The sequence below is a fragment of the Salvelinus sp. IW2-2015 genome, linkage group LG18 (assembly GCF_002910315.2).
Source record: "Salvelinus sp. IW2-2015 linkage group LG18, ASM291031v2, whole genome shotgun sequence".
Taxonomy (NCBI): Eukaryota; Metazoa; Chordata; class Actinopteri; order Salmoniformes; family Salmonidae; genus Salvelinus; species Salvelinus sp. IW2-2015.
This window is the reverse complement of record NC_036858.1, coordinates 57,610,801-57,638,071: the sequence shown is the minus strand read 5'-3', so window position 1 is coordinate 57,638,071 and position 27,271 is coordinate 57,610,801. Positions and strand designations below refer to the sequence as shown.

The window sequence follows — 27,271 nt, the reverse complement described above, 5'->3', positions numbered from 1 at the left end:
CTGTGGATCTGTTTGGGCGGTATGCAAATTGGAGTGGGTCTAGGGTTTCTGGGTTAACTTCTTATGGGCAGGTGGGACGGTAGTGTCCCACCTGGCCAACATACGGTGAAATTGCAGAGCGCGAAATTCAAACTACAGTATTATAAGCATTTAACTTTCATAAAATCACAAGTGTAATACATCAAAATAAAGCTTAACTTCTTGTTAAGCCGCGTTGTCAGATTTCAAAAAAGCTTTACGGCGAAAGCAAAGCATGCGATTATCTGAGGACAGCGCCCCGCATACAAACACATGAAAAACATATTTCAACCAGGCAGGTGCTACATGAAAGTCCGAAATAGCGATATAAAAATGCCTTACCTTTGATGATCTTCTTCTGTTGTCACCCCAAAAGGTCCCAGTTACATCATAAATTGTCCTTTTGTTCGATAATGTCCTCCTTTATATCCATAAAAACTCAGTTTAACTGGCGCGCTTCAGTCAATAATCCACCCAGTTTCCCTCCATCAAAATGCATACAAAATTAATCCCAAACGTTACTAATAAACGTTTCCAAACAAGTTTATAATCAAACCTTAGGTACCGTAATAGGTAAATAAACTATAAAATTTAAGACAGAGAATCGTTATTGTCTTTCCCGGAGAAAAATACCAAAGAACACGCTCTCTTTCACGCGCTTGGAAACACTACAGCCAAAATGGGAGCCACCTAGAAAAACTACAATTTCTGGCTCATTTTTCCAAAAACCAGCCTGAAACTCTTTCTAACGACTGTTGACATCTAGTGGAAGCCCTAGGAACTGCATTCTGGGAGGACTTAAAGTGATAGAGGTAGGCTGAATATTGTTTTTGGGGGGATGGTTTGTCCTCGGGGTTTCACTTGCCATATCAGTTCTGTTATACTCACAGACATAATTTTAACAGTTTTAGAAACTCTAGAGTGTTTTCTACCAATTACATGCATATCCTCAGGCTTCTGGGCCAGAGTAACAGGCAGTTTACTTTGGGCAAGCTTTTCATCCGGACGTCAAAATACTGCCCCCTACCCAAGAGAGGGTAATGGTGTTGATGTGAGCCATTACCAGCCTTTCAAAGCACTTCATGGCTACGGACGTGAGTGCTATGGGTCTTTAGTCATTTAGGCAGGTTGCCTTCGTGTTCTTGGGCACAGAGACTATGGTGGTCTGCTTGAAACATGTTGGTATTACAGACTCAATCAGGGACATGTTGAAAATGTCAGTGTAGACACCTGCCAGTTGGTCAGCACATGCCCGGAGCACACATCCTGGTAACCCATCTGGCCCCGCAGTCTTGTGAATGTTGACCTGTTTAATGGTCTTACTCACGTCGTGATCACACAGTCGCCCGGAACAGCTGATGCTCTCATGCGAGCATAGACGTGATTTAGCTCGTCTGGTAGGCTCGTGTCACTGGGCAGCTCGCGGCTGTGCTTCCCTTTTGTAGTCTGTAATGGTTTGCAAGCCCTGCCACATCCAACGAGCGTCGGAGCCGGTGTAGTACGATTCAATCTTAGCCCTGTATTGATGCTTTGCCTGTTTGATGGTTCGTCGGAGGGCATAGCAGGATTTCTTATACGCTTCTGGGTTAGTGTCCCGCACCTTGAAAGCTGCAGCTCTAGCCTTTAGCTCAGTGCGAATGTAGCCTGTAATCCATGGCTTCTGGTTGGGGTATGTACATACAGTCACTGTGGGGACGACATCCTCGGTGCACTTATTGATAAAGCCAGTGACTGATGTGGTGTACTCCTCAATTCCATCGGAAGAATCCAGGAACATGTTCCAGTCTGTGACAGCAAAACAGTCCTGTAGTTTAGCATCTGCTTCATCTGACCACTTTTTTATAGACCGAGTCACTGGTGCTTCCTGCTTAAATTTTTTCTTGTAAGCAGGATTCAGGAGGATAGAGTTGATATCAGATTTACCAAATGGAGGGCGAGGGGGAGCTTTGTACACGTCTCTGTGTGTGGAGTACAGGTGATCTAGAATTTTTTTCCCTCTGGTTGCACATTTAACGTTTTGATGGAAATTAGGTAGAACTGATTTAAGTTTCCCTGCATTAAAGTCTCCGGCCACTAGGAGCGCCACCTCTGGGTGAGTGGTTTCCTGTTGCTTTTTTCCTTATACAGCTGACTGAGGCTTAGTGGCAGCACCCGTCTGTGGTGGTAAATAAACAGCCAAGAAAAGTATAGCTGAAAACTCTCTAGGCAAGTAGTGTGGCCTGCAATTTATCACAAGATACTCTACATTAGGCGAGCAAAATCTGGAGACTTCCTTAGATTTCGTGTGCCAGCTGTTGTTTACAAATATGCACAGACCCCCCCCTCGTCTTACCGGAGTGTGCTGTTCCATCTTGCCGGTGCAGCGTATATCCCGCTAGCTGAATATCCATGTCGTCATTCAGCCACGATTCCGTGAAACATAAGATATTACATTTTTTGATGTCCCGTTGGTAGGATATTCGTGATCGTACCTTATCTAATTTATTGTCCAATGATTGTACGTTGGCGAGTAATCTTGACGGTAACGGCAGCTTTCCCACTCGCCTTTTGCGGATCCTAACGAGGCATCCCGCTCTGTGTCCTCTGTACCTGCGACTCTTGTCGAGTGTTAGTTGAATATCCTGTGCGTCCTGCTTGTTGATGAAAAAATCTTTGTCTAATCCGAGGTGAGTGATTGTTGTCCTGATATCCAGAAGCTCTTTTTTGCCATAAGATACGGTTGATGAAACATTATGTACAAAATAAGTTACAAATAGCAACAAAAAAAACACATAATAGCCCAATTGGCTGGGTGCCCATAAAACTGCTGCCATTTCTTCCGGCGCCATTTTATCTCAAGGCCTCCCAGTACCCTGCCCTGAACTTAGTCATTGTCACTAGTTGACTACCACCCGGTTACTGTACCATGCACCTTAGAGGTTGCTGCACTTTGTACTGTACGTAGACATGGAACAATGTTTACATACTGTTTTACAAATTTCATATGTTTTTTACTCAAGGCCGTTCTATTCAACTATTGCTGTATATGCAGTGCATTCGGAGAGTATTCAGGCCCCTTTTTTCCCACATTTTGATAAGTTACAGCCTTATTCTAAAATTGATGAAATCGATTTTTTCCCTCATCAATCTGTACACAATAACCCATAATGACAAAGCAAAAACAGATTTTTCGAAATTTTTGCAAATTTATAAAACATAAAAAAACCCGGAAATATTACGTTTACATAGGTATTCAGGCCCTTTACTCAATACTTTGTTGAAGCACCTTTGGCAGCAATTACAGCTGCGAGTCTTCTTGGGTATGACGCTACACGTTTGGCACACCTGTATTTGGGGAGTTTCTCCCATTCTTGTCTGCAAATCCTCTCAAGCTCTGTCAGGTTGGATGGGGAGCGTCGCTGCACAGCTATTTTCAGGTCTCTCCAGAGATGTTCGATCGGGTTCAGGTCCGGTCTCTGGCTGGGCCACTCAAGGACATTCAGAGACTTGTCCTGAAGCCACTCCTGTGTTGTCTTGGCTGTGTGCTTAGGGTCGTTGTCCATTTGGAAGGTGAATCTTCACCCCTGTCTGAGGTCCTGAGCGCTCAGATAATCTTGTTTCTCATGGTCTCAGAGTCCTTTAGGTGCCTTTTGGCAAACCCCATGCAGGCTGTCATATACTGAGGAGCGGCTTCCGTCTGGCAACTCTACCATAAAGGCCTGGTTGGTGGAGTGCTTCAGAGATGGTTGTTCTTCTGGATGGTTCTCCCATCTCCACAGAGGAACTCTGGAGCTCTGTCAGAGTAACCATCTGGTTCTTGGTCACGTCCCTGACCAAAGCCCTTCTCCCCCGATTGCTCAGTTTAGCCGGCGACCATCTCTAGGAAGAGTTTTTGTGGTCCCAAACTTCTTCCATTTAAGAATGATGGAGGCCACTGTGTTCTTGGGGACCTTCAATGCTGCAGGAGTTTTTTGGTACTGTTCCCCAGATTTGTGCCTCGACACAATCCTGTCTCAGAGCATTATGGACAATTCCTTCGACCTCATGGCTTGGTTTTTGCTCTGACATGCACTGTCAACTGTGGGACCTTATATAGACAGGTGTGTGCCTTTTCAAATCATGTCCAATTCAATCAATTGAATTTACCACAGGTGGACTCCAATCAAGTTGTGTTTGTATTTGTATTTATTATGGATCCTCATTAGCTACTCTTCCTGTGGCCAGCAAAATTAAGGCAGTTATCCAATTTTAAAAACATATTTCACAACACACTAAGTGTGTGCCCTCAGGCCCCTACTCCACTACCACATATCTACAACACAAAATCCATGTGTACGTGTGTGTATATGTTATCATGTATGTGTATGCATGTGTCTGTGCCTATGTTTGTATAGCTTCACAGTCTGATTTTACTACTTGCATCAGTTAACTGATGTGGAATAGAGTTCCATGTAGTCATGGCTCTATGTAGTGCTGTGCACCTCCCATAGTCTGCTCTGGCCTTGGTGACTGTGAAGAGACCTCTGGTGGCATGTCTTGTGGGGTATACATGGGTGTCTGAGCTGTGTGCTAGTCGTTTAAACAGACAGCTTGGTGCTTTCAGCAAGTCAATACCTCTCAGAAATACAAGTAGTGATGAAGTCAATCTCTCCTCCACTTTGAGCCAGGAGAGATTGACATGCATATTTTTTATGTTTGCTCTCTGTGTACATCCAAGGGCCAGCAATGCTGCCCTGTTCTGAGCCAATTGCAATTTTCCTAAGTCCCTCTTTGTGGCACCTGACCACACGACTGAACAGTAGTCCAGGTGCGACAAAACTAGAGCCTGTAGGACCTGCCTTGTTGTTAGTGCTGTTAAGAATGTAGAGTAGCGTTTTATTATGGACAGACGTCTCCCAATCTTAGCTACTGTTGTGTCAATATGTTTAGACCATGACCGTTTAAAATCCAGGGTTACTCCAAGCATTTGTCACCTCAACTTGCTCTATTTCCACATTATTTATTACAAGATTTTGTTGAGGTTTAGTGAATGATTCGTTCCAAATACAATGCATTTAGTTATTTTTTTAAAAAATTTTGTACTAACTTATTCTTTGCCACCCATTCTGAACTATCTGCAGCTATTTGTTACGTGTTGCAGTCGCTGTAGCAGCTGACGTGTATAGTGTTGAGTCTAGAGGTCGACCGATTATGATTTTTCAACGCCGATACCGATTATTGGAGGGCTAAAAAGCCGATACCGATTAATCGGCTGATTAAAAACAAAAAAAAACAAATGTATTTGTAATAATGACAATTACAACAATACTGAATGAACACTTATTTTAACTTAATATAATACATAAATAAAATCAATTTAGCCTCAAATAAATAATGAAACATGTTCAATTTGGTTTAAATAATGCAAAACTAAGTGTTGGAGAAGAAAGTAAAAGTGCAATATGTGCCATGTAAGAAAGCTAACGTTTAAGTTCCTTGCTCAGAACATGAGAACAAATGAAAGCTGGTGGTTCCTTTTTCTTATGGCTGCATCCCGCTACCGGGATCGATATGACAGCAGCCAGAGAAAGTGCAGGGCGCCAAATTCAAACAACAGAAATCTCATAATTAAAATTCCTCAAACATACATGTGTCTTATATCATTTTAAAAGTATTCTTGTTGTTAATCCCACCAAAGTGTCCGATTTCAAATATGCTTTTCAGCGAAAGCACTACAAACGATTATGTTAGGTCACCATCAAACCACAATAAGCACAGCCATTTTTCCGGCGAAAGATAGCAGTCAGAAAAAGCAGAAATGGAGAGAAAATGAATCACTAACCTTTGATTATCTTCATCAGATGACACTCATAGGACTTAAGAATAAGAAGTTAACATGAGTTTTCAATATTCCCAGGTAAGAACGATTTGTATTTCATATACCTTTGACTATATACCTTTGGATGTTCTTATAGGCACTTTAGTATTGCCAGTGTAACAGTATAGCTTCCATCCCTCTCCTCGCCGCTACCTGGGCTCGAACCAGGAACACATCGACAACAGCCACCCTCGAAGCAGCGTTACCCATGCAGAGCAAGGGGAACAACTACTCCAAGTCTCAGAGCGAGTGACGTTTGAAACGCTATTAGCGCGCACCCCGCTAACTAGCTAGCCATTTCACATCGGTTACACCAGCCTAATCTCGGGAGTTGATAGGCTTGAATTCATAAACAGCAGAGCTGCTGGCAAAACGCACGAAAGTGCTGGTTGAATGAATGCTTACGAGCCTGCTGGTGCACATAATCGCTCAGTCAGACTGCTCTATCAAATCATAGACTTAATTATGACATAATAACACACAGAAATACGAGCCTTAGGTCATTAATATGGTCGAATCCGGAAACTATCATCTCGAAAACAAAACATTTATTCTTTCAGTGAAATACGGAACCGTTCCGTATTTTATCTAACGGGTGGCATCCATCAGTCTAAGTATTCCTGTTACATTGCACAACCTTCAATGTTATGTCATAATTACGTAAACTTCTGGCAAATTAGTTCGCAACGAGCCAGGCGGCCCAAACTGTTGCATATACCCTGATTCTGCGTGCAATGAACGCAAAAGAAGTGACACAATTTCACCTGGTTAATATTGCCTGCTAACCTGGATTTCATTTAGCTAAATATGCAGGTTTAAAAATATATACTTCTGTGTATTGATTTTAAGAAAGGCATTGATGTTTATGGTTAGGTATAACGTTGGAGCAACGACAGTCCTTTTTCGCGAATGCGCACTGCATCGATTATATGCAACGCAGGACACGCTAGATAAACTAGTAATATCATCAACCATGTGTAGTTATAACTAGTGATTATGATTGATTGATTTATTGTTTTTTATAAGATAAGTTTAATGCTAGCTAGCAACTTACCATGGCTTCTTACTGCATTCGCGTAACAGGCGGGCTCCTCGTGAGGCAGGTGGTTAGAGCATTGGACTAGTTAATTGTAAGGTTGCAAGATTGAATCCCTGAGCTGACAAGGTAAAAATCTGTCGTTCTGCCCCTGAACAAGGCAGTTAACCCACTGTTCCTAGGCCGTCATTGAAAATAAGAATGTGTTCTTAACTGACTTGCTAGATAAATAAAGGTGTAAAAAAAAAAAAAGAGGGTTATGAAAACCCTGAAATCGGCCCTAATTAATCGGCCATTCTGATTAATCGGTCGACCTCTAGTTGAGTCATCTGCATACATAGATACACTGGCTTTACTCAAGGCCAGTGGTATGTCATTAGTAAAGACAACAAATTAAGGGGCCTAGACAGCTGCCCTGGAGAATTCCTGATTCTACCTGGATTATGTTGGAGAGTTTTCCCTCTGTGTTCTGTCAGACAGTTAACTCTTTATCCACGATATAGCAGGGGGTGTAAAGCCATAACGCATAAGTTTTTCCAGCAACAGACTATGATCGATAATGTCAAAAGCCGCACTGAAGTCTAACAAAACAGCCCCCACAATCTTTTTATCATAAATTTATCTCAGCCAATCATTAGTCATGTGTGTAAATGCTGTGCTTGTTGAATGTCCTTCCCTATAGGCATGCTGAAAGTCTGTTGTCAATTTGTTTACTGTAAAATAGCATTGTATCTGGTCAAACACAATTTTTTCCAAAACTTTACTCAGGGTTGGTAACAGGCTGATTGGTCAGCTATTTGTACTAGTAAAGGGGGCTTTACTATTCTTAGGTAGCAGACTGAATTTTGCATCCCTCCAGCCCTGAGGGCACACACTTTCTTGTAGGCTTAAATTAAAGATTTGGAAAATAGGAGTGGAAATTTAATCTGCTATTATCCTTTTAAAGTAGTTGGCAATATTAGTCAGTTTTGTGATGCATGAGCCATCTGATTCAATGAATCATGGAGCTGAGTTTGCAGGCACTGGTTACAGTCTATAGATTTATCTTGAGTGGGCAGCTTGATGAAATCCAGTCAATATTTAAGTCACCCAGAAAATGACTGTTAGGACTTGGTGGTCTATAGCAGCTTTAGGTGAGGCAGATGAACCTGTAGCCATATTATTTCAACAGTATTTAACATGAGTTCCTCTCGAATCTTTACAGGAATGTGGCTGTGAATTTAAACAGCAACACCTCCACCCTTGGCATTTCTGTAAATGTTATGACCTTGTCTTGCTACCACTGTATCATCAAAGGTATTGTCTAAGTGAGTTTCAGAGATAGTCAGAATATGAATGTCATCTGTTACTAGCAAGTTATTAATTTCATGAACCTTGTTTCTTAAGCTACATGTGTTAACATGGGCTATTTTGAGCACTTTTCTGGGATGCATGCTTGTTTTCATTGCTTTACTGGGAAGCTTAGAAGAAGTAGATATTCTCATGTTATTTATGTTAGTGCAGGGTGAGCTGCACACAGTGGACTTCCTACTTGGGCCCACAGCCTCAGTGTTAACAGCATAGATCTGGTTCATAGGCACATGATTGCTGCATACAATAGCTGCAGGAACCCGCAGAGACATTCAGGGCAGTTAGAGGGACATAAATTAGGTTACTTACATTGTGTCTACCAATGCCCCTGGTATAATGTACATTTGCTAAAGCATTATGATGACTCAGCAAACCAATGGTTGGGATTTACTGAGCTGGGCTTGGGTCATTGATAAGTCATTGTCTCAATGCAGCCTTATAATTCTGTGAAAGGATCCAGGAACCCAAATGGTTTGGGTGGATTCCATCCTCCTTATAAAACGTGTTTTATTTCCAAAAGGTTTCGAAATGGTCAACAAAAGCTACACCCAGTGAGCTGCAATAATCACGTAGCCAGTTGTGAAGAGAAAGAATCATGCTAAAGCGTTCAATACCACGATTGAGAGAGGACACAGGGCCAGATATGATGGGTATTTTATTAGTGTCTAGCAGAGAGTCAATCAGCTCTTTGAAATCCCCTGTTAAGAGCTGCCCTTCATAATGTCATTGTAACCCACATGGACTATGATAGAATTGATGTCCATGTCCTGGCGTAGTACATTTGTGAGCAGCTTAGTAATGTCATTTACTCGACCTCCGGGATAGGACATTGTTTTTGCACCAGGAACAGTCACATTATTACTATGGAGCTGACCAAAATCCCGGCTGGTGAGAAGGATGAGGAAAGGAGGAGGTTGCCTGCATCGACTTCGAAATCGTAGGGGGAGGAGTAAGAGTAGGCACAGCGGCCGCAGACACAGGAACCCCCAGCAACGAAGGTGCAGGAAGATCAGGCTCCAGGGCTGTGAAACTATTTGTTGTTTGTATCTGCTCTAGGCCTCTCGTTGGGAGTGTAGACTGTCTTCGTCTTCCACGGCTCGTGACATGTGACCATCTTTTATTGCCATGCTCCTCTTGCTGTGCTCCTTCGACTCCGATATCAGATGGGGGAAGAGAGGCAGGAAATGGCTCCCCTGGCGAATGAACTCCGGGCAACACCGCCCAGTCGGATTACGAAAAATTACAAGATGGAGATGCATCCAACATGCGCGAACTCTGTCCAGCCACCGGCGTAGAAAAGGTAAACATTCCACCCTGCGTTTTCCCAAGTTTCGTACGAAGGCTGGCGACCTGCGTGATCAAGGAAGCCAACTTAAGCCTATAATCCTCGGCAAGCAAACAATTGTCGCATTGGAACTCTGAGTGATCCAGTTTGTCCCAAAAAACAAAGCGTTGTAGTTACAGCTCCTAAAGCGCTAGAACTGTTCAGTTACTTCTCCAGACAAAGGAGGTCTCCATTGGAAAACTCATCTGGGACTAACTTCGTTAGCTTGATGGCTAACGTTAACAGCTTAGCTAGGTTAGCGGCTCTTTCAAGCAAACTTTAACCTGTCAGTTAAGCGGGCTTCTGGGACAAGAAATTGAGGTCCTAGCTGGTAAAAGAAAACTGCGTCGCGGAATCCATGCAAAAACAAGTTAGCTATTTATGTTGAACAAAGATGAGTTCTTTTTTTGTTAAAATAACAAACCAAGTTTTGCCAGCATACAGTGTTCAGCTACGCACTTTGATGACGTATGGGTTGACGCGATGTTAGTGAACAATGTAATGCTAGAATTATCTCAAGCATGATCAATGGAAACAGCATGCACCTAAGCTCAATTTTGATTCTTATAGCAAAGGGTCTGAATACTTATGTAAATAAGGTATTTCTGTTTTAATTATTTTATAAATGTGCAAAAAAAAAACTGTTTTCGCTTTGTCATAATGGGGTATTGTGTGTTGATTGATACATTTTAGAATAAGCCTGTAACGTAATAAAATGTGAAAAAAGTCAAGGGGTCTGAATACTTTCCGAATGTACTGTGTGTGTATATATATATATATATATATATACACATATATATATATACACTGTATTTATAGTCCGGACTCCGACATTGCTCGTAATATATTTATTTATCTTAATTCCATTCTTTTACATTTAGATTTGTGTGTATTGTTGTGAATTGTTAGATACTACTGCACTGTTGGAGCTAGGAACACAAGCATTTCGCTACACCCGCAATAACATCTGCTAAATATGTGTATGTGGTAACACAATTAGATTTGATTTGTGTCTTTCAGAGACTCTCTGTTAACTGTGCTTACCGCTCCCAGCAACCTTAAAGAGGACACGCTAAGTGCTTCGAGACCTTTTGAGTGAGCCAGAACGATACAATTTTCAATGAATTAACCATCTATGCACACACGCACATACAGATGATTGTTTTAAAGTGAAACAGGCACAGATGCCTATGACAGTTTCCACTCTCTACTTCAAATGAAGATTCATGCCATAGTGACTTGGGAAGAAGAGAGAGAAAAAAAAAAAAGGGCATACTTGAGGCTAAGTCTGTCAATTATCTGTCACTGGGGAGCTAAGAGGACTGATACTCTTCTTAATCACCAATGATTGATCCTCTTTCATTTCTTCCCTCTAAGAACTTCAATATCTCTTCTCTCTGTCTCTCTCTGTCTCTCTCTGTCTCTCTCTGTCTCTCTCTGTCTCTCTCTCTCTCTCTCTCTCTCTCTCTCTCTCTCTCTCTCTCTCCTCTCTCTCTCTCTCTCTCTCTCTCTCTCTCTCTCTCTCTTTCATTCTGTCTCTCTCTCCCCCACTCTCCCTTCTAATTTTCTCTGGTTCTGTCTTCCTCTCACTGTTTTTATAATCCTTCACTCCTTCCTCTCTTCTCCGTTTCTCTTTTTCCTTTTCTTTCCTCTCCCTCTGTATCTGTCTCTCCCTCTCACTGTCTTTATACTCCCTCTCACTCCCGCTCTCTCTCTCCCGCTCTCTCTCTTTCCTCTCCCTCTGTCTCGCTCTCCCTCTCTCTCTTTGCTCTCCCTATGTATCTCCCTCTCTCTCTTTCCTCTCCAGCTGTATCTCCCTCTCTCTTTGCGCTCCCTCTGTCTCTCACTCTCTTCTCTCTCTCCCTTTGTCTCTCAATCTATATTTCCCTCTTCCATTATGTTTGAAAGACAGACAAGGCAGAAGTAATTCAAACAAGAGGAGAGGGAGAAAGGGGTGAGCAGGGGTTGAGCGAGGGCGTGAGGAAGGGCATACCCCAGAGCCCACAGTACATCCGGCCCCCCAGACCCCAAGGCCCCCATCTGGAATTAGACACAGCCTCTCCCAGAGCAGGAAGAGGGGATTTTAGGATTAGTTATTGTGTGTTTGTGTGTGTGTATGTGCGTGTGTTTGTGTTTGTGTGTGTGTGCTCATCATTCAGTGGGGAAGGGGCCTGCCCTGCACATGTTCCCCGGCTGGAGAAGAGAGAGTGATAGAAGAGAAATAAGTATAGAAGAGTGGAGAGTGATGTCATGAGGATAGAATGTGAAAAGTTTTTCTTGTGCCTCACATTTTTGTGGCTTTTTTCTCTCATTTTCTCAATTGCACTCCTCCCACCTTTATTTCCCGCTCGGGAGGAGCACAGGAACTTCCTTTTGGACTGGGAGTAACTGCTCCTCCCTTCTCCTCTCTCTTTTCCCCTCCATCCCTCTTTCTCTCCCTCCCTCTCTCTCTCTCTCTCTCCATCTGTGACATTGAGATGGACCACTGTGGTCTCACCAGAGTGCTAGCTAGCTGTTATCTGCTGAACTCAACAATGAAGACTATCTCAGCTGCAGGACCATGCTCCTACTCTAGGCTCTGTGCTTGACACTGCCACTACCATGCCCTGCAAACCAGCTGGGCCACCCTGGGTGGGAGGTAGGGTAGCAGGTTCTTTTAGCTTGTTGCTCTGCAGAGACATTTGGGGTACAGGGTACAAGTGATCTTGTGTCGTGTGGGTGACCAACACGCCGGCTTTCCCAATGGAACTTGAGCTCAGGTAAGAAATGGTGGGGATGTTATGGGAATGTCATCAGAAGGTCAAGTGTAGTCTGAGCTCTCGCTAAGAGTCTGTATCAGGCTGATATTCAGCTACAGCTGCTCTTGGAGAAGGTTCTTATAGAACAGGGGTTCCTGACCTTTTTCCGCATCGCAGACTGGAGCAGATCCAGAAACAGTTTTGCGGACCGGAGAACACCCATCAAGCTAGCTTTAGGAAGCTGCACCCAGACAGATTCCTGAGGGCTGGTTGGAGAGTGTTTAGTCTTTTAGTAGGCTAATCAGTGAAGGATATTATCAGAGGCAGAAGTGTAGTCTGAACTTTCGCTGTGAATGTGTTCTATGAAAGTGTCCAATGCTTGATGTCATAGAAAGTGAATGTTATACATTTTTTTTGTGTTTTTAGTGCTTTGAGAATGTTACACTGAAAATGAACCACTGGAGTTCAATAGTTGTAAATGTGTTGTGTTGTTTAGAGTTCTGTTTCTTGTTTTTTCGTTTCTACAATTGTACAGCAACTTTTAAAGGGATATATAAAGATCATGTATTATTATTATTTATGTGTGCAAGCACTGTGGTTTGTGCATATGTACACATGTGCAGCTATGTGTGAGAGGGCTGCATGATTATGTGTCTGTTTGATCTAGGTTGCTGTATACAGTACAGTGCATTCGGAAAGTATTCTGACCACAGCCTTGTTCAAAAATGTATTATATATATTTCTTTTTCCTCATCAATCTACACACAATACCCCCTAATGACAAAGCGAAAACAAGTTTTTAGATTTTTTTAAGCAAATTTATAAAAACAAATAAAACAAAAAAACATATTCCCATAAGTATTCAGACCCTTTGCTATGCGACTCAAAATTGAGCTCAGATGCATCCTGTTTCGATTGATCATCCTTGAAATGTTTCTACAACTTGATTGGAGTCCACTTGTGGTAAATTGAATTGATTGGACATGATTTGGAAAGGCACACACCTGTCTATATGAGGTCACACAGTTGACAGTGCATGTCAGAGCAAAAACCAAGCCGAGAGGTTAAAGGAATTGTCTGAAGAGCACCGAGACAGGATTGTGTCGAGGCACAGATCTGGGGAAGGGTATCAAAAAATTTCTGCAGCATTGAAGGTCCCTAAGAACACAGTGGCCTTCATCATTCCTAAATGGAAGAAGTTTGGAACCACCAAGAAACTTCCTGTAGCTGGCCGCCCGGCCAAACTGAGTAATCAGGGGAGAAGGGCCTTGGTCAGGGAGGTGAACAAGAACCCGATGGTCACTCTGACAGAGCTCCAGAGTTCCTCTGTGATGATGGGAGAATCTAGCCTTTATGGTAGCGTGGCCAGACGGAAGCCACTCCTCAGTGTAATGCGCTTGACAGCCCGCTTGGAGTTTGCCAAAAGGCACCTAAAGACTCTGACCATGAGAAACAAAATTATCTGGTCTGATGAAACCAAGATTGAACTCTTTGGCCTGAATGCCAAGCGTCATGTCTGGAGGAAACCTGGCACCATCCCTATGGTGAAGCATGGTTGTGTCAGCATCATGCCGTGGGGATGTTTTTCAGCAGCAGTGACTGGGAAACTAGTCAGGACAGAGGGAAAGATGAACAGAGCAAAGTATAGAGAGATCCTTGAAAATGTGCTCCAGAGTGCTCAGGACCTCAGACTGGGGCGAAGATTCAACTTCCAACAGGACAACAACCCTAAGCATACAGGCAAGACAACGCAGGAGTGGCTTCGGGACAAGTCTCTGAATGTCCTTGGGTGGCCCAGCCAGAGCCCGAACTTGAACCTGATCGAACATCTCTGGAGAGACCTGAAAATAGCTGTGCAGCGACGCTCCCCATCCAACCTGACAGAGCTTGAGAGGATTTGCAGACAAGAATGGGAGAAACTCCCCAAATACAGCCAAGCCAAGCTTATAGCGTCATACCCAAGAAGGCTCGAGGCTGTAATTGCTGCCAAAGGTGCTTCAAGAAAGTACTGTAATGTAATATTTCAGTAGTTTTTTTTATAAATGTCTAAAAATGTCTAAAAACCTGTTTTTGCTTTGTCATTATGGGGTATTTAGAATAAGGCTGTAACGTAGCAAAATGTGGAACAGTCAAGGGGTCTGAATACTTTCCATATGTGCTGTATGTAGGAGAGATATGTGAGTGGATGTTGATGTGTGTCTTTTTGAGCTATGTTGCTGTAAATATGGGAGAGATATGTGAGTGGATGTTGATGTGTGTTTGTGTGAACTCTGTAGCAGTACATGTTATGGGAACTGCATGTGTGTGATCTCTGAATGGGTATGTGTTAGAGGCATGTGTTTTCCCTGCTCTCTGGTGATCCTGAGAGTGAAAACACATGTTAAAGGGGCCGTTAGGGGCCGTGTGAAGCTGTGGACCTAGAGACAAGAGGGTGTGTGTGTCCTGTGTGTGTGTATATTCTCTGGTGGGACAGGATGGATGGATGGGGGGATGGAAGGAGGGGTGAGGACGATGGGGAGAAGCAGGGGAGTGGGTGCTGGAGGAGGCTACAAAGGGTCACAGTTTTCCATAGTTTCCACCCCACCACACAACTCCATACAACTAAGGGGCTTTTACACTTATATCCTGTCTCCAAATTCTTCCAATACTCTCTCTCCCTCTCCACACAACACACACACACACACACACACACACACACACACACCACACAACACACACACACACACACACACACACACACACAACACCACACACACACACACCACACACACACACACAACCACACACCACAACACACCACACACACCACACACACACAACACACACACACCACCAACACAAACCCCACACACACACACACACACACAACACACACACACACCACACACACCACAAACACACACACCACCCACAACACACACACCAACACACACACACACACACACACACCACACACAACACACACACACACACACACCACACACACAACACACACACACCACAACACCACCACACCACACACACACACAACACACACACACACACACACACACAACCAACACCACACACACACACACACACACACACACACACCACACACACACACACAACACACACACACACACACACACACCCACACACACACACACACACACACACACACACACACACACACACACACACACACACCAACAACACACACCACACACACACACACACACACACACCACACACACACACAACACAACACACCACACACACACAAACACACACACACACACACAACACACACACACACACAACACACAACACACACAACACACACACACACACTGTCCAGGGTTCAAACTCCAGGGAATGACACAGTATGAACTATCTGACCTCTAACCTTTTTGTCCTCTCCTGTAGGAGTTTGAGAATGCCGAGGGGGAGGAGTACCAGGCGGACCTGTCCACCCTGGCATCCCCTGCATCCCAGAGCGGACCTGATGTTTACATCCTGCCCCTGACTAAAGTGTCACTCCCCATGGCCAAACAACCAGGACGATCAGGTAGGACCAACATGTCTTTGTCTCTCTGTCTCTCACTCTCATTTAGTTTCAGTTCAGTTCAAATACCTTTCTTACAACAAGAAGATTTAAGTACAGCACATTCAGAAAGTATTCAGACCCTTTGACTTTTTCCACATTTTGTTATGGTACAGCCTTATTCTAAAATAAATTAAATCGTTTTTTTCTCCGTCATCCATCTACACAATACCCCATCATGAAATGAAAACTAGTTTTTAGTTTTGTTTGCGAATTTATATTTTTTTTTAAAAAGAAGAAAATATCACATTTACATAAGTATTCAGACCCTTTACTCAATACTTTGTTGAAGCACCTTATGGCAGCGATTACAGCCTCATGTCTTCTTGGGTATGACGCTACAAGCTTGGCACACCTGTATTTTGGGAGTTTCTCCCAATCTTCTCTGCAGATTCTCTCAAGCTCTGTCAGGTTGAATGGGGAGCGTCGCTGCACAGCTATTTTCAGGTCTCCAGAGATGTTCGATTGGGTTCAAGTCCGGGCTCTGGCTGGGCCACTCAAGGACATTCAGAGACTTGACCCAAAGCCACTCCTGCGTTGTCTTGTCGGGAGTGTGCTTCGGGTCGTTGTCATGTTGGAAGGTGAACCTTCGCCCCAGTCTGAGATCCTGAGCACTCTGGAGCAGGTTTTCATCAAGGATCTCACTGTACTTTGCTCTGTTCATCCTTCCCTCAATCCTGACAGGTCTCCCAGTCCCTGCTGCTGAAAAACATCCCCACAGCATGATGCTGCCACCACCATGCTTCACCATAGGGATGGTGCCAGGTTTCCTCCAGACGTAACGCTTGGCATTCAGATCTTGGTTTCATCAGACCAGAGAATCTTGTTTATCATTGTCTGAGACTCCTTTTGGTGCCTTTTGGCAAACTCCAAGCGGGCTGTCATGTACTTTTTACTGAGGAGTGGCTTCCGTCTGGCCACTTTACCATGAAGGCCTGATTGGTGGAGTGCTGCAGAGATGGTTGTCCTTCTGGAAGGTTCTCCCATCTCCACAGAGGAACTCTGGTGCTCTGTCAGAGTGACCATCGGGTTCTTGGTCACCTCCCTGACCAAGGCCCTTCTCCCCCATTGCTCAGTTTGACTGGGTGGCCAGCTCTAGGAAGAGTCTTGATGGTTGCAAACTTCTTCCAATTAAGAATGATGAAGGCCATTGTGTTCTTGGGGACCTTCAATGCTGTAGACATTTTTTGGTACCCTTCCCCAGATCTGTGCCTCGACACAATCCTGTCTCGGAGCTCTACGGCCAATTCCTTAGACCTCATGGTTTGGTTTTTGCTCTGACATGCCCTGTCAACTGTGGGACGTTATATCGACAGGTGTGTGCCTTTCCAAATCATGTACAATCAATTGAATTTACCACAGGGGGACTCCAATCAAGTTCTAGAAACATCTCAAGGATGATCAATGGAAACAACTCAATTTCAAGTCGCATAGCAAAGGTTATGAACTTACTGAAGTAAATAAGGTATTTCTGTTTTAATTTTTTTATAGATTTGCAACATTTCTGAACACCTGTTTTCACTTTGTCATTATGGGGTATTGTGTGTAGATTGATGAGGGAAAAATATAATTGAATTTAATCCATTTTAGAATAAGGCTGTAGCGTAACAAAATGTGGAAAAGGGGAAGGGGTCTGAATACTTTCCAAATGCACTTTATTTGAAGTAATCTCTGTGAAGGGGATGTTCAGGGTTGCATAAGCCCAGGGAAAGAACCATATCAAATTCAGACAGTCACTAACTTTCACAGCTTTTCTCAAAGGGAATAAAATATAAACAGTAGAGGAAAAGGTCAGATGAAGTTGAGAGGATAAAGAGAAAAGGTACAAATACAGCTTTTATTTTGTGCCTTTATTCTCTCCTTCCAAAGATTATGCAAACTTGGCAGTAGATTAGAGACAAAGCTTAGTGTTTTCAGTGAGGAGTTTTTAAAAATATCAGGGTGCACTGTACTATATATTCTGGCTCTGGTGTTAGCCCAAAAAGTCTTCCCAAAATTAGTGATAGAGTCCCTAACACTGGACTCCTGCTGGGCCTATCCCCCATCCCCACTGCCCTGGAGCACTGCAGGGCCTATCCCCCATCCCCACTGCCCTGGAGCACTGCAGGGCCTATCCCCCATCCCCACTGCCCTGGACCACTGCAGGGCTTGGCTTCCATCTATCCCACAGTCCCCTCTGCCCTGGTTTAGAGCTCTAGGTCCCTGTAGAATGAACTTTGTGGTCCATGAATGAGCTCTCTCTCTTTTTCTCTTTCTCTGTTACCCCCCCCCCCCCTCTCCATCTCTCTCTCTCTCACCTCATTCTCCAACAAACATCTGCCTGTTGTGTAATTTCCCTGGTCCAGCCAGCCTACACAATTTCTCCTTGGTATGTCAGGCATGCGAGAGAGAGAGACCCTCATTCTCTATCCCTCTTTCTCTCCCTGTCTTTCTGTCTATCCGTGACAATGGCCCTGGTTGTGTGTTCATGTGTAGGCTATGTGGCTGATGCATGCCGATCTGGATTGATACACTCATGACATCAGAAGGCGGGCTGAATTAATGATTCGTACTAGACAGTTTGCTGTGGGTCAGTTTGTAGGTCAGTCTGCTGCTTGACTAGCAATTCCAATATACTGTTCATCAAAGCCTGGGCCCATATTCATAAAGAGTCTCTGAGTAGAAGTGCTGATCTAGGATCAGTTTTGTCTTTGAGATCCCAATGCATATTATATGGCCAGGGAGGACTTGATTCTAGATCAGCACTCCTACTCTGAGAGGTTTTGTGAGTATGGGCCCAGCACTTTAGTGGACATGACAGTAATCTTGTCCCCAAGGAGATTAACATTGTTGTATTGGGACTTTTAGTGACATATCACTTTTAGTGACATATCACTTTACATTTTTATTTTAGGAGAAATGTATATTTTATTCGAATTTGACCGAAGTCTTGTCGATAAAAGTGAGAAGATCACAAGAGTGAATACACAGCAGGATCGAAGCCACTGTCCACATAAGACGGTAATGACCCACATTATGAATAAGTATTTTGGCACTCTGAATAAAGCCAATTTATCATCTGACCATATCCTGTGATTTATTTATTCTGTATCAGCAAAAAAAAATGTTTATCACTCATACAGCGCTCAGGCTTTTAGCATAGCCGCTTCTACACACCTAATGCCTTACCCTTACTAGCGAACCACTATTGGCCTTGAAACACATCGCTTATTAGCAGTTCAGCACATTAGCATTTCTCGTACTTTTACACAAAATCATGATGAGCCTTTACCATCCTAATAGACATTGAACATCTATAACCAAACTGGCTAAACTCTGTTGTTGGCCGATGGTAGCTATAGCTAGCCACATGCTAACCTTATTGCTAACGTTGCTAACGTTACTTCAGTAGCAGCAGTAACAGTAAATCCAGGTATAATGTCTAACATAAATATTGGCTACCATGATATCCTGCAAGTTATATAAAACCAGTAAAGATCAAGTAGTTCAGCAAAAATAAAGACATACCTTGAAATAAACAATGACATTAATCCGATTAGTATTTGACCATTAATTTCTACAAAATGTGCTGTGTTAATTGAGTTGTTGTAGCTTGCTTGCTAGCTTATTCCACCCTCAAACACCTTGCTAAATCTGAGTGGGCCAGTTCCTTTTGCTATTGTTGGTGTAGAATTTTTGATGAATGTAATTCAAATTGTGAAAATAGAAGTGTATAATTAGTATGTGTTTTATAAACTTTTGCATAAAGACCGTTTAGATGGAATATAATCAATCTACATTGTTAGATTTGTGGAATATATATTGTGTAAACTTTCTTTTAACTCAGTATGTTGAAATAAGATAATGGACTATCACAAATGGAGTAACTTGCGGTACATGCTGTAGGCCTATGCTGAAAAAAACAGCTGTTCTTTCAGAACATGAACTCAGCACAAAAAGAAACGTCCTCTCACTGTGAACTGCATTTATTTTCAGCAAACTTAACGTGTAAATATTTGTATGAACATAACAAGATTGAACAACTGAGACATAAACTGAACAAGTTCCACAGACCTGTGACTAACAGAAATTGAATAATGTGTCCCTAAACAAAGGGGGGGTCAAAATCAAAAGTAACAGTCAGTATCTGGTGTGGCCACCAGCTGCATTAAGTACAGCAGTGCATCTCCTCCTCATGGACTGCACCAGATTTGCCAGTTCTTGCTGTGAGATGTTACCCCATCGTCGCACCAAGGCACCTGCAAGTTTCAAAATTCCTGTCTGCGGGAAATCACGCACAGAACGAGCAGTATGGCTGGTGGAATTGTCATTCTGGAGGGTCGTCAGGATGAGCCTGCAGGAAGGGTACCACATGAGGGAGGATGTCTTCCATGTAACGCACAGCATTGAATTGCCTGCAATGACAATAAGCTCAGTCCGATGATGCGGTGACACACGCCCCAGACCATGACGGACCCTCCACCTCCAAATCGATCCCGCTCCAGAGTACAGGCCTCGGCTGTAACGCTCATTCCTTTGTGATAAACGCGAATCCGACCATACCCCTGGTGAGACAAAACCGCGACTTGTCAGTGAAGAGCGACTTTTTGCCAGTCCTGTCTGGTCAGTGACGGTGGGTTTGTGCCCATAGGTGACGTTTGTGCGGTGATGTCTGGGGGACCTGCCTTACAACAGGCCTACAAGCCCTCAGTCCAGCCTCTCTCAGTATTGTGGACAGTCTGAGCACTGATGGAGGGGATTGTGCGTTGCTGGTGTAATCGGGCAGTTGTTGTTGCCATCGCTGTACCTGTCCGCAAGCGTGATATTCGAGTGTACCGATGCTCTGGGCAGGTGTTGTTACACGTGGTCTTGCCACTGCGAGGACGATCAGCGGTCCGTTGCTGTCTGCCCTGTAGCGGCTGTCAAAGGCATCTCACAGTACGGACATTGGCAATTTATTGCCCTGGCCACATGCTGCAGTCCTCGATGCCTCCTTGCAGAGCATGCGTAAGGCATGTTCACGGGCAGATGAGCAGGGTCCTGGGGCAATCTTTCTTTTGGTGTTTTTCAGAGTCAGTAGAGAAGGGCCTCTTTAGTGTCCTAAGGTTTTCATAACTGTGACGGTTAATTGCCATACCGTCGTGTAAGCTGTTAGTGTCTTAACGACCGTTCCCAGCGTGCATGTCCTTCATGTGTTTATGGGTTCAGTTGAACAAGCATGGGAAACAGTGTTGTAAACGGCCTTTACAATGAAGGATCTTGTGAAGTTAATTGGATTGGTATGCATTATCTTTGAAAGCAGGGTCTTGAAAAAGGGACGTTTCTCTTTTTGCTGAGTTGTTGCACCTCATGTGTTTTCAGAATGGCCCTGTTGGTATGGTATGGCTTGTGAATAATAGCTGTATGAGGTTTGGTTGGAGTGCAGTAGTGAGACATCAGGGTTGATTGGAAAGGCGGGACTTGGGTAGTTAGGGGGCTGAGGTAGACATTCGAGTCCTTTCAGACCACTCGTTATGAGCTGCCAACAGGACGCTTGTGGCTGCTGGCTACATCGCAGGATGGAGAGACAGGTATAGTCGCTCTCGCTCTCTCTCTCTCCTCTCTCTTCTCTCTCTCTCTCTTCTCTCTCTCCTCTCTCTCGCTCCTCTCGGTCTCTCTCTCTCTCTCTCGCTTCTCCTCTCTTCTTCCTCTCTCTCTCTCGGCTCTCTCGTGTCTCCCGTCTCTTCTCGTGGCTTGATGGTGGTCGCTCGGCGGAAGCGATCCGGGGGAACAGTTCGTGGTTGGTTGTTGGATGTAGGAGTTCGTATCGACGAGTCAGTGGTTCTGGGTCCGGGAGAGGGTTGGCGGGGTCAATTAGGGTCGGAGGCCAGAGTGGGAGGGTTAAGGGTCGTCGTGAGAAGTTGTCTGAGGACCGCCATGGAGGCTGCATGAGAGATGGTCGTATAGCGTGAAAGTGGGAGTGAACAGAGCCGGTATGGTGACAAGCGCGATTCAAAATAGAGAGCATGCGATGGTTAGGCTAGGGATGTGGGGCTGGGAGGGGCAGGGAGGTTGCGGCATGGCCGCGCGATCGCGGCGCGTTCCGCGCCTGGTCTGACACACGCCGGCCACTCTCTCTCTCATCTCTCCTGCTCTCCTCTCTCTCATCTCTCTCTCTCTCCTCTCTCTTCTCTCTCTCTCGTCTCTCTCTCTCTCTCTCTCTGCTCTCTCACTCTCTCTCTCTCTTCTCTCTGCTCTGTCTCTCTCTCTCTTCAAGCTCGCTCTCGTCCTCTCCTTCTCTCTCTCACACTTGTCTCTCTGCTTTATTAAAAGGATCATTTAGGTTTCAATGCTCTCTCATTTCCAAGATGGACCAGTGAATACAGGCTGTCAACATCAACAGTTCCCCTGTTGTATATGCTGTGTTGGTGGGAGGTAGAGGGGGAGAGGTGGGAGGAAGATGGGGGAGAGGTGGGGCTCGTATTATTGCCTCTCCCATACTGTCAGACTTTGGCTAGGTCCAGAGCCAGAACTGGTCCCCAAGACGAAGACCCACCCTGATACAGCTGTGCTGTTATACAGTTACACTTACACCCGTACAGGTCACAGGGTGCACTGGTGTGAACACAGACACACACACACATATGAACCCCGCCCCGCCCCGTGTGCTTCTGCGGTGATGTGATGATGATGATAATGGGAATTCCATTTGGCCCCGAGTGATCCTCATCTTTCAAAAAGACTTCCCGTCAGAAATGAATTTGCTTACTGTTGACAGGAAAGATGGAAGACTCTGAATGTATGGTAGTAGGCTGATAGTCATGGCTGTTACTATGGGCATCTCCTTGGACTGTCTGTGGCCCTCAGCAATCGTCTTTATCCTGGTCCTGGAGACCCACTGGGCATGCAGGTTTTTTCCCCAACCCTGCAGTAAGGCACCTGATTCCACTAATCAAAGGCTTAATTAGGAGTTGATTAGTTGAATCAGGTGTGAGAGAATGGGCACACCCAGAGTTGAAGACGTTCTAAGACGAGTTCTAAGAAGTTGAAGTTCCAAGCCATTCTAGAAGTAAGAGGGAAGATGGAGGAAACAAAATGGCGTAACCTCTATTCTAAGTTGTCAGTTATCACTAGAGGGTCAGTTCACCACTGTGTCACTGAGCTTCGAGGTAAGAGGCCCAGTGTCTGTGTGTCTGTGTGGTTGGTCCTTTCTGGTACCATACAGTCCCAGTGGCAGTGCACAGACAATGGCTGTGATTCTCTGTAGGCCAGAGTCTGCAGTAGCGAGCGAGCGTACCCACTCCCCACGGAATGACTAGCCTCTGGAACATTATAGGGCAGAGGCGTCAGATATGGCCCTCACACAGGAAGGGGTCTGTGTGGCCGGTCTGAGGGGGGTTCACTGCCACAAAGATCTGTCTGTCCTCCTCTGGAGCAGAGAATGTGAGTGTCATCGGTCATTGTTGGGAGAGAGAGGGATGGAGGGAATGAGAGAGAGGGAAGGACAGAGGAGTAATGTTGCTGTCACTCCTGTCTCGTTTGGATGAGTTTGGGCTGAGAGTGAGCGTGAGAGCAGGCTGGTGTTTGCAGGGAAAGGATAGACGCGGGACACAGGACATCACCGTGCTACTGACAGATAGGATACAGCAATGGGAGAGGAGGACTGAGGCTGATGCTATGATGCCAGGGCCTGCCTCTGACTGAAAGAGAGGGACCTTAGAGGAACTTTATTTTTGGACCATGGCTTTTGCTGCCATTTTTGTTTCAAATCAAAACAAATCAACATGGCGAGTTTTGGGACTTAAAGGATGCTTGAACCATTGCAAGATAGATGGCTTATATCGCTTTGATTGTAATTGACGGAGATGTGTATATGGCCAGATGACATTTCTTTCTTAAGCCTGACGCTTGAAATGGAGAGTTATTGTCTGAAATAAACCAATGCTGGGGTGGGTCTCGGCAGTGGTGATGTTGTGGGTGTTTATCCGTATGTTGTATTTTGGATGTTTGTATTGTTTAAAACTGAATAATAGTTGTGTTGTAAAACTTGCAAGGTCATTCTCTAACATCTCTCTTTTTATTCTGTCTCCCAAGTCCAACTCCTGAAGTCCACAGAACTCGGTCGCCACAGTCTTCTCTACTTGAAGGAGATCGGCGATGGCTGGTTCGGAAAGGTAAAATCACTCTCACCCTCCTCGCGTTTACTTGTGAATTCTTTTGATTGTATTTTGTTGGTTATTTTCGCTGTGCTGGAGGCTACTGTACAGGGTTATGAGAGGTAGCTAGATGAAATGTTCTGTCACGTTCACGGTTGTTGTGCCATGAGCTGTAATCCCAGTCGTGTTAAGGAGCGAGCCTGTTCAAATGGCTGACGGTGTATTACCTGTAATGTGTGTCTGTAACGGTAATCCTGGGCTGGTCCACATGATGTCTCCCTGACTGACTGACACGGCCGGGTACAGAGAGGTAGAACGCCACAGAAAGGACTTGTGGTCCTCTGTAGCTCTGTTGGTAGAGCATGGCGCTTGCAACACCAGGATAGCGGATTTGATTCCTGGGACCACACATGCATGAAAAATGTGTTTTGGATAAAAGCGTCTGCTGAATGGCATACATTACTCAGGGAGAACCGTGTAGCCTGCCCTAGCAATGCAGGAGTTTCACTTTACATTTCACTCTGTTCCTATTACTGTGTAATTCTGATTTTAAAGACTGTAACAAGTATTGCAGTTACTCATTGGGTTCATGGTTATGAATATAGTGTGAAAATGAGTAGTTACAAGACATGTTACATTGTGCAGGTTCCTGTATGGCTCAGTTGGTAGGGCACGATGCTTGCAATACCTGATTGTCTGTTCGATTCCTGGGGCCACTGATAAGTAAAGTCACTGCAAGTCACTATGGCTAGAAGTCTCTGTTAAATGGCATATTAATATGTGAAGTGGTAGTAGAAGGTTTACCCAGGCTTTCATGCGATCAGCTTACTCTGAGCTACTATGACATGTAGATAACTGATTATCGTCATTCTCTCGTTCCCTCCCTTTGTCTGTTCTCTCTCACGCTCATACACTCGTGCACACACCCTTTCCCCACACTTGTGTATCTTGACTGGGTATGTCCATTCTTGTGTGTCTGTCTCTGTGACCGCATGCACACCACTCTGTCACATGTGGTTCTGTATTTCTTGTTGGTCTCTATATTAATCTGCATGTCCTGTGTATGCCTCTCTGTCTCTGTGTATCTCTCTGTCTCTGTGTATGCCTCTCTGTCTCTGTGTATCTCTCTGTCTCTGTGTATCTCTCTGTTTACTTGCATTTGTGTGACTGTGCCATCCACCTTTCGCCTGAACGTGTGTGCATCCTCCTCAATCATGTTTGTCCTCCACAATAATCACTTCCATGTGTGTGTACTGTTTGGGAATAATCTTTTTGTGTGCGTTTCCTCTGTCTTTGTCTCTGACTGTCTCTCTGTGTGTCTCTCTGTTTGACTTTGTGTTTATGTCTTCCATTCCTCCCCATCTATCTATGTGTTTCTGTGTGTGTTGTGCGTACCTTCTCGGTGTGTCTCTGTGGCTCTATTACCAGGTTCTCCTGGGGGAGGTGAATGTGGGTCTCAGCACCACCCAGGTGGTGGTTAAGGAGCTGAAGGCCAGTGCCAGTGTTCAGGACCAGATGCACTTCCTGGAGGAGGCCCAGCCATACCGGTGAACAGACTTAATCTTTCTCTGTCTGTCTGTCTGTCTGTCTGTCTGTCTGTCTGTCTGTCTGTCTGTCTGTCTGTCTGTCTGTCTGTCTGTCTCTCTGTCTCTCTGTCTCTCTGTCTCTCTGTCTCTCTGTCTCTCTGTCTCTCTGTCTCTCTGTCTGTCAGTCTGTCTCTCACTCCATGTAGTTTTCATCCTTTTAGATCCTTAATTGAGACTAAATGACTAAACCTCACTTTGTTCACTTTCATTATAGTGTTAATCAGCATGGAATTGACCTAGAGTTGATTGAATACCAAGTCCTGTTTCTTTATTTGTCACGACAGTGCTTTGTGCCTACACTAACTCTCTGACATTGCACCCGTCCGTCCCCAGTGCCCTCCAGCACCCAGCCCTCCTGCAGTGCCTGGTGCAGTGCACTGATGTCACCCCCTACCTGCTGGTCATGGAGTTCTGCCCTTTGGTGAGTACTAAACTGGACTGTGACTGTCACTGCACCACTTCATATAGGCCTGCCTATCTGTCTACGGCCATTGTAGTCAGTAGCCTGCTGGACTAGCTAGAGTCATGGTCCAGCGTCTATTGTGATCTCTGTACTGCAGGCAGTCTATGACCCTCATCATGTATTGGACTGATTGGACTACTAGACCACTGTATATCTGGCTACTATAATCACTTCTATGATACTCATCTTTGTACTGAAGTGATTGTGCCAATATATTATATTAGTTTGCATTTGTCTGCCCCCCAGTGACCAGATATTGTATTACTGGCTGAGTGAGCAATTAAATGATTGCGACGTATCCATTCTGAGGGAAGACCTACCTACACTCATTGACAGGATGTTTCACTTCCAAAAAGTCCTTCAGCCAGTGCGTAGTGACCTAACTGTACTGTAATTAGCTAAATGTCTAAGCAGCATCCTTTATTGTGTCAATATCTATATATCTCTAATATCTCCACTAGGGTTGGGGTCAATTCCATTTCAATTCCATTTCAATTCAGGAAGTCCAATTCCAGTTCTCTTCAAAGCTTTTTAATGATGAACATTTTGAATTGGAATTTAGTTTGCTTTCTGACTTGAGTGGAATTGAAATTGGAATTGCCTCATACTCGGATCCTCACTATATCTATGTAGGCCATCATTGTAAATAAGAATGTGTTCTTAACTGACTTGCCTAGTTAAATAACGGTTAAAAAACCAACATCTATATATATCTCCTCCATGTCACCAGGGTGATGTGAAAGGGTACATGCGGAGCTGTCGGGCTGCAGACACAATGACCCCTGAACCCCTGATACTGCAGAGGATGGCCTGTGAGATTGCCTCAGGACTCCTGCACCTACACAAACACAACTTCATACACAGGTGGGTGTCACTTCCTCTATCTATATATCATTACCACTATGTTATAGTTTTTATACTACAACCCACTCATTGGAATTATACTGTTATTACCTTGTAGACTGATGGTACTCGGTAGTCACGTGCTGCCAGACGTCACATCACATTCTTGTTCTGTAGAAACCTATGACAGACTAGGTTCCCAGAATCCCGTAGCTGTGAGTTGTTGGATTTCTTCTTGGTTCCTATTGGTTCCTTCCTGTAACAATATCCTGGTGCTGCCTGAGTGCCTCGTCATAGACTCCAGCATCAGTGATTTTGTTGCAGGGGGGAGACCTCTTCTCTCCAGAGTGACCCCTTCTCTTCACTGTCTACACAGC

The 27,271-nt window shown here is 44.5% G+C and overlaps 1 protein-coding gene across 1 annotated transcript in view; it reads left to right on the top strand.

The window, feature by feature from the left end:
* The window catches only part of aatkb (apoptosis-associated tyrosine kinase b), an 89,380-nt gene that overhangs the window by 50,443 nt on the left and 11,666 nt on the right, over nt 1-27,271 (top strand). Inside the window, 5 exon segments of the mRNA XM_024008757.2 lie at nt 15,711-15,852; nt 23,941-24,020; nt 25,431-25,549; nt 25,922-26,009; nt 26,782-26,915. Of these exon segments, the coding sequence (XP_023864525.2) occupies nt 15,711-15,852; nt 23,941-24,020; nt 25,431-25,549; nt 25,922-26,009; nt 26,782-26,915 (563 nt within the window).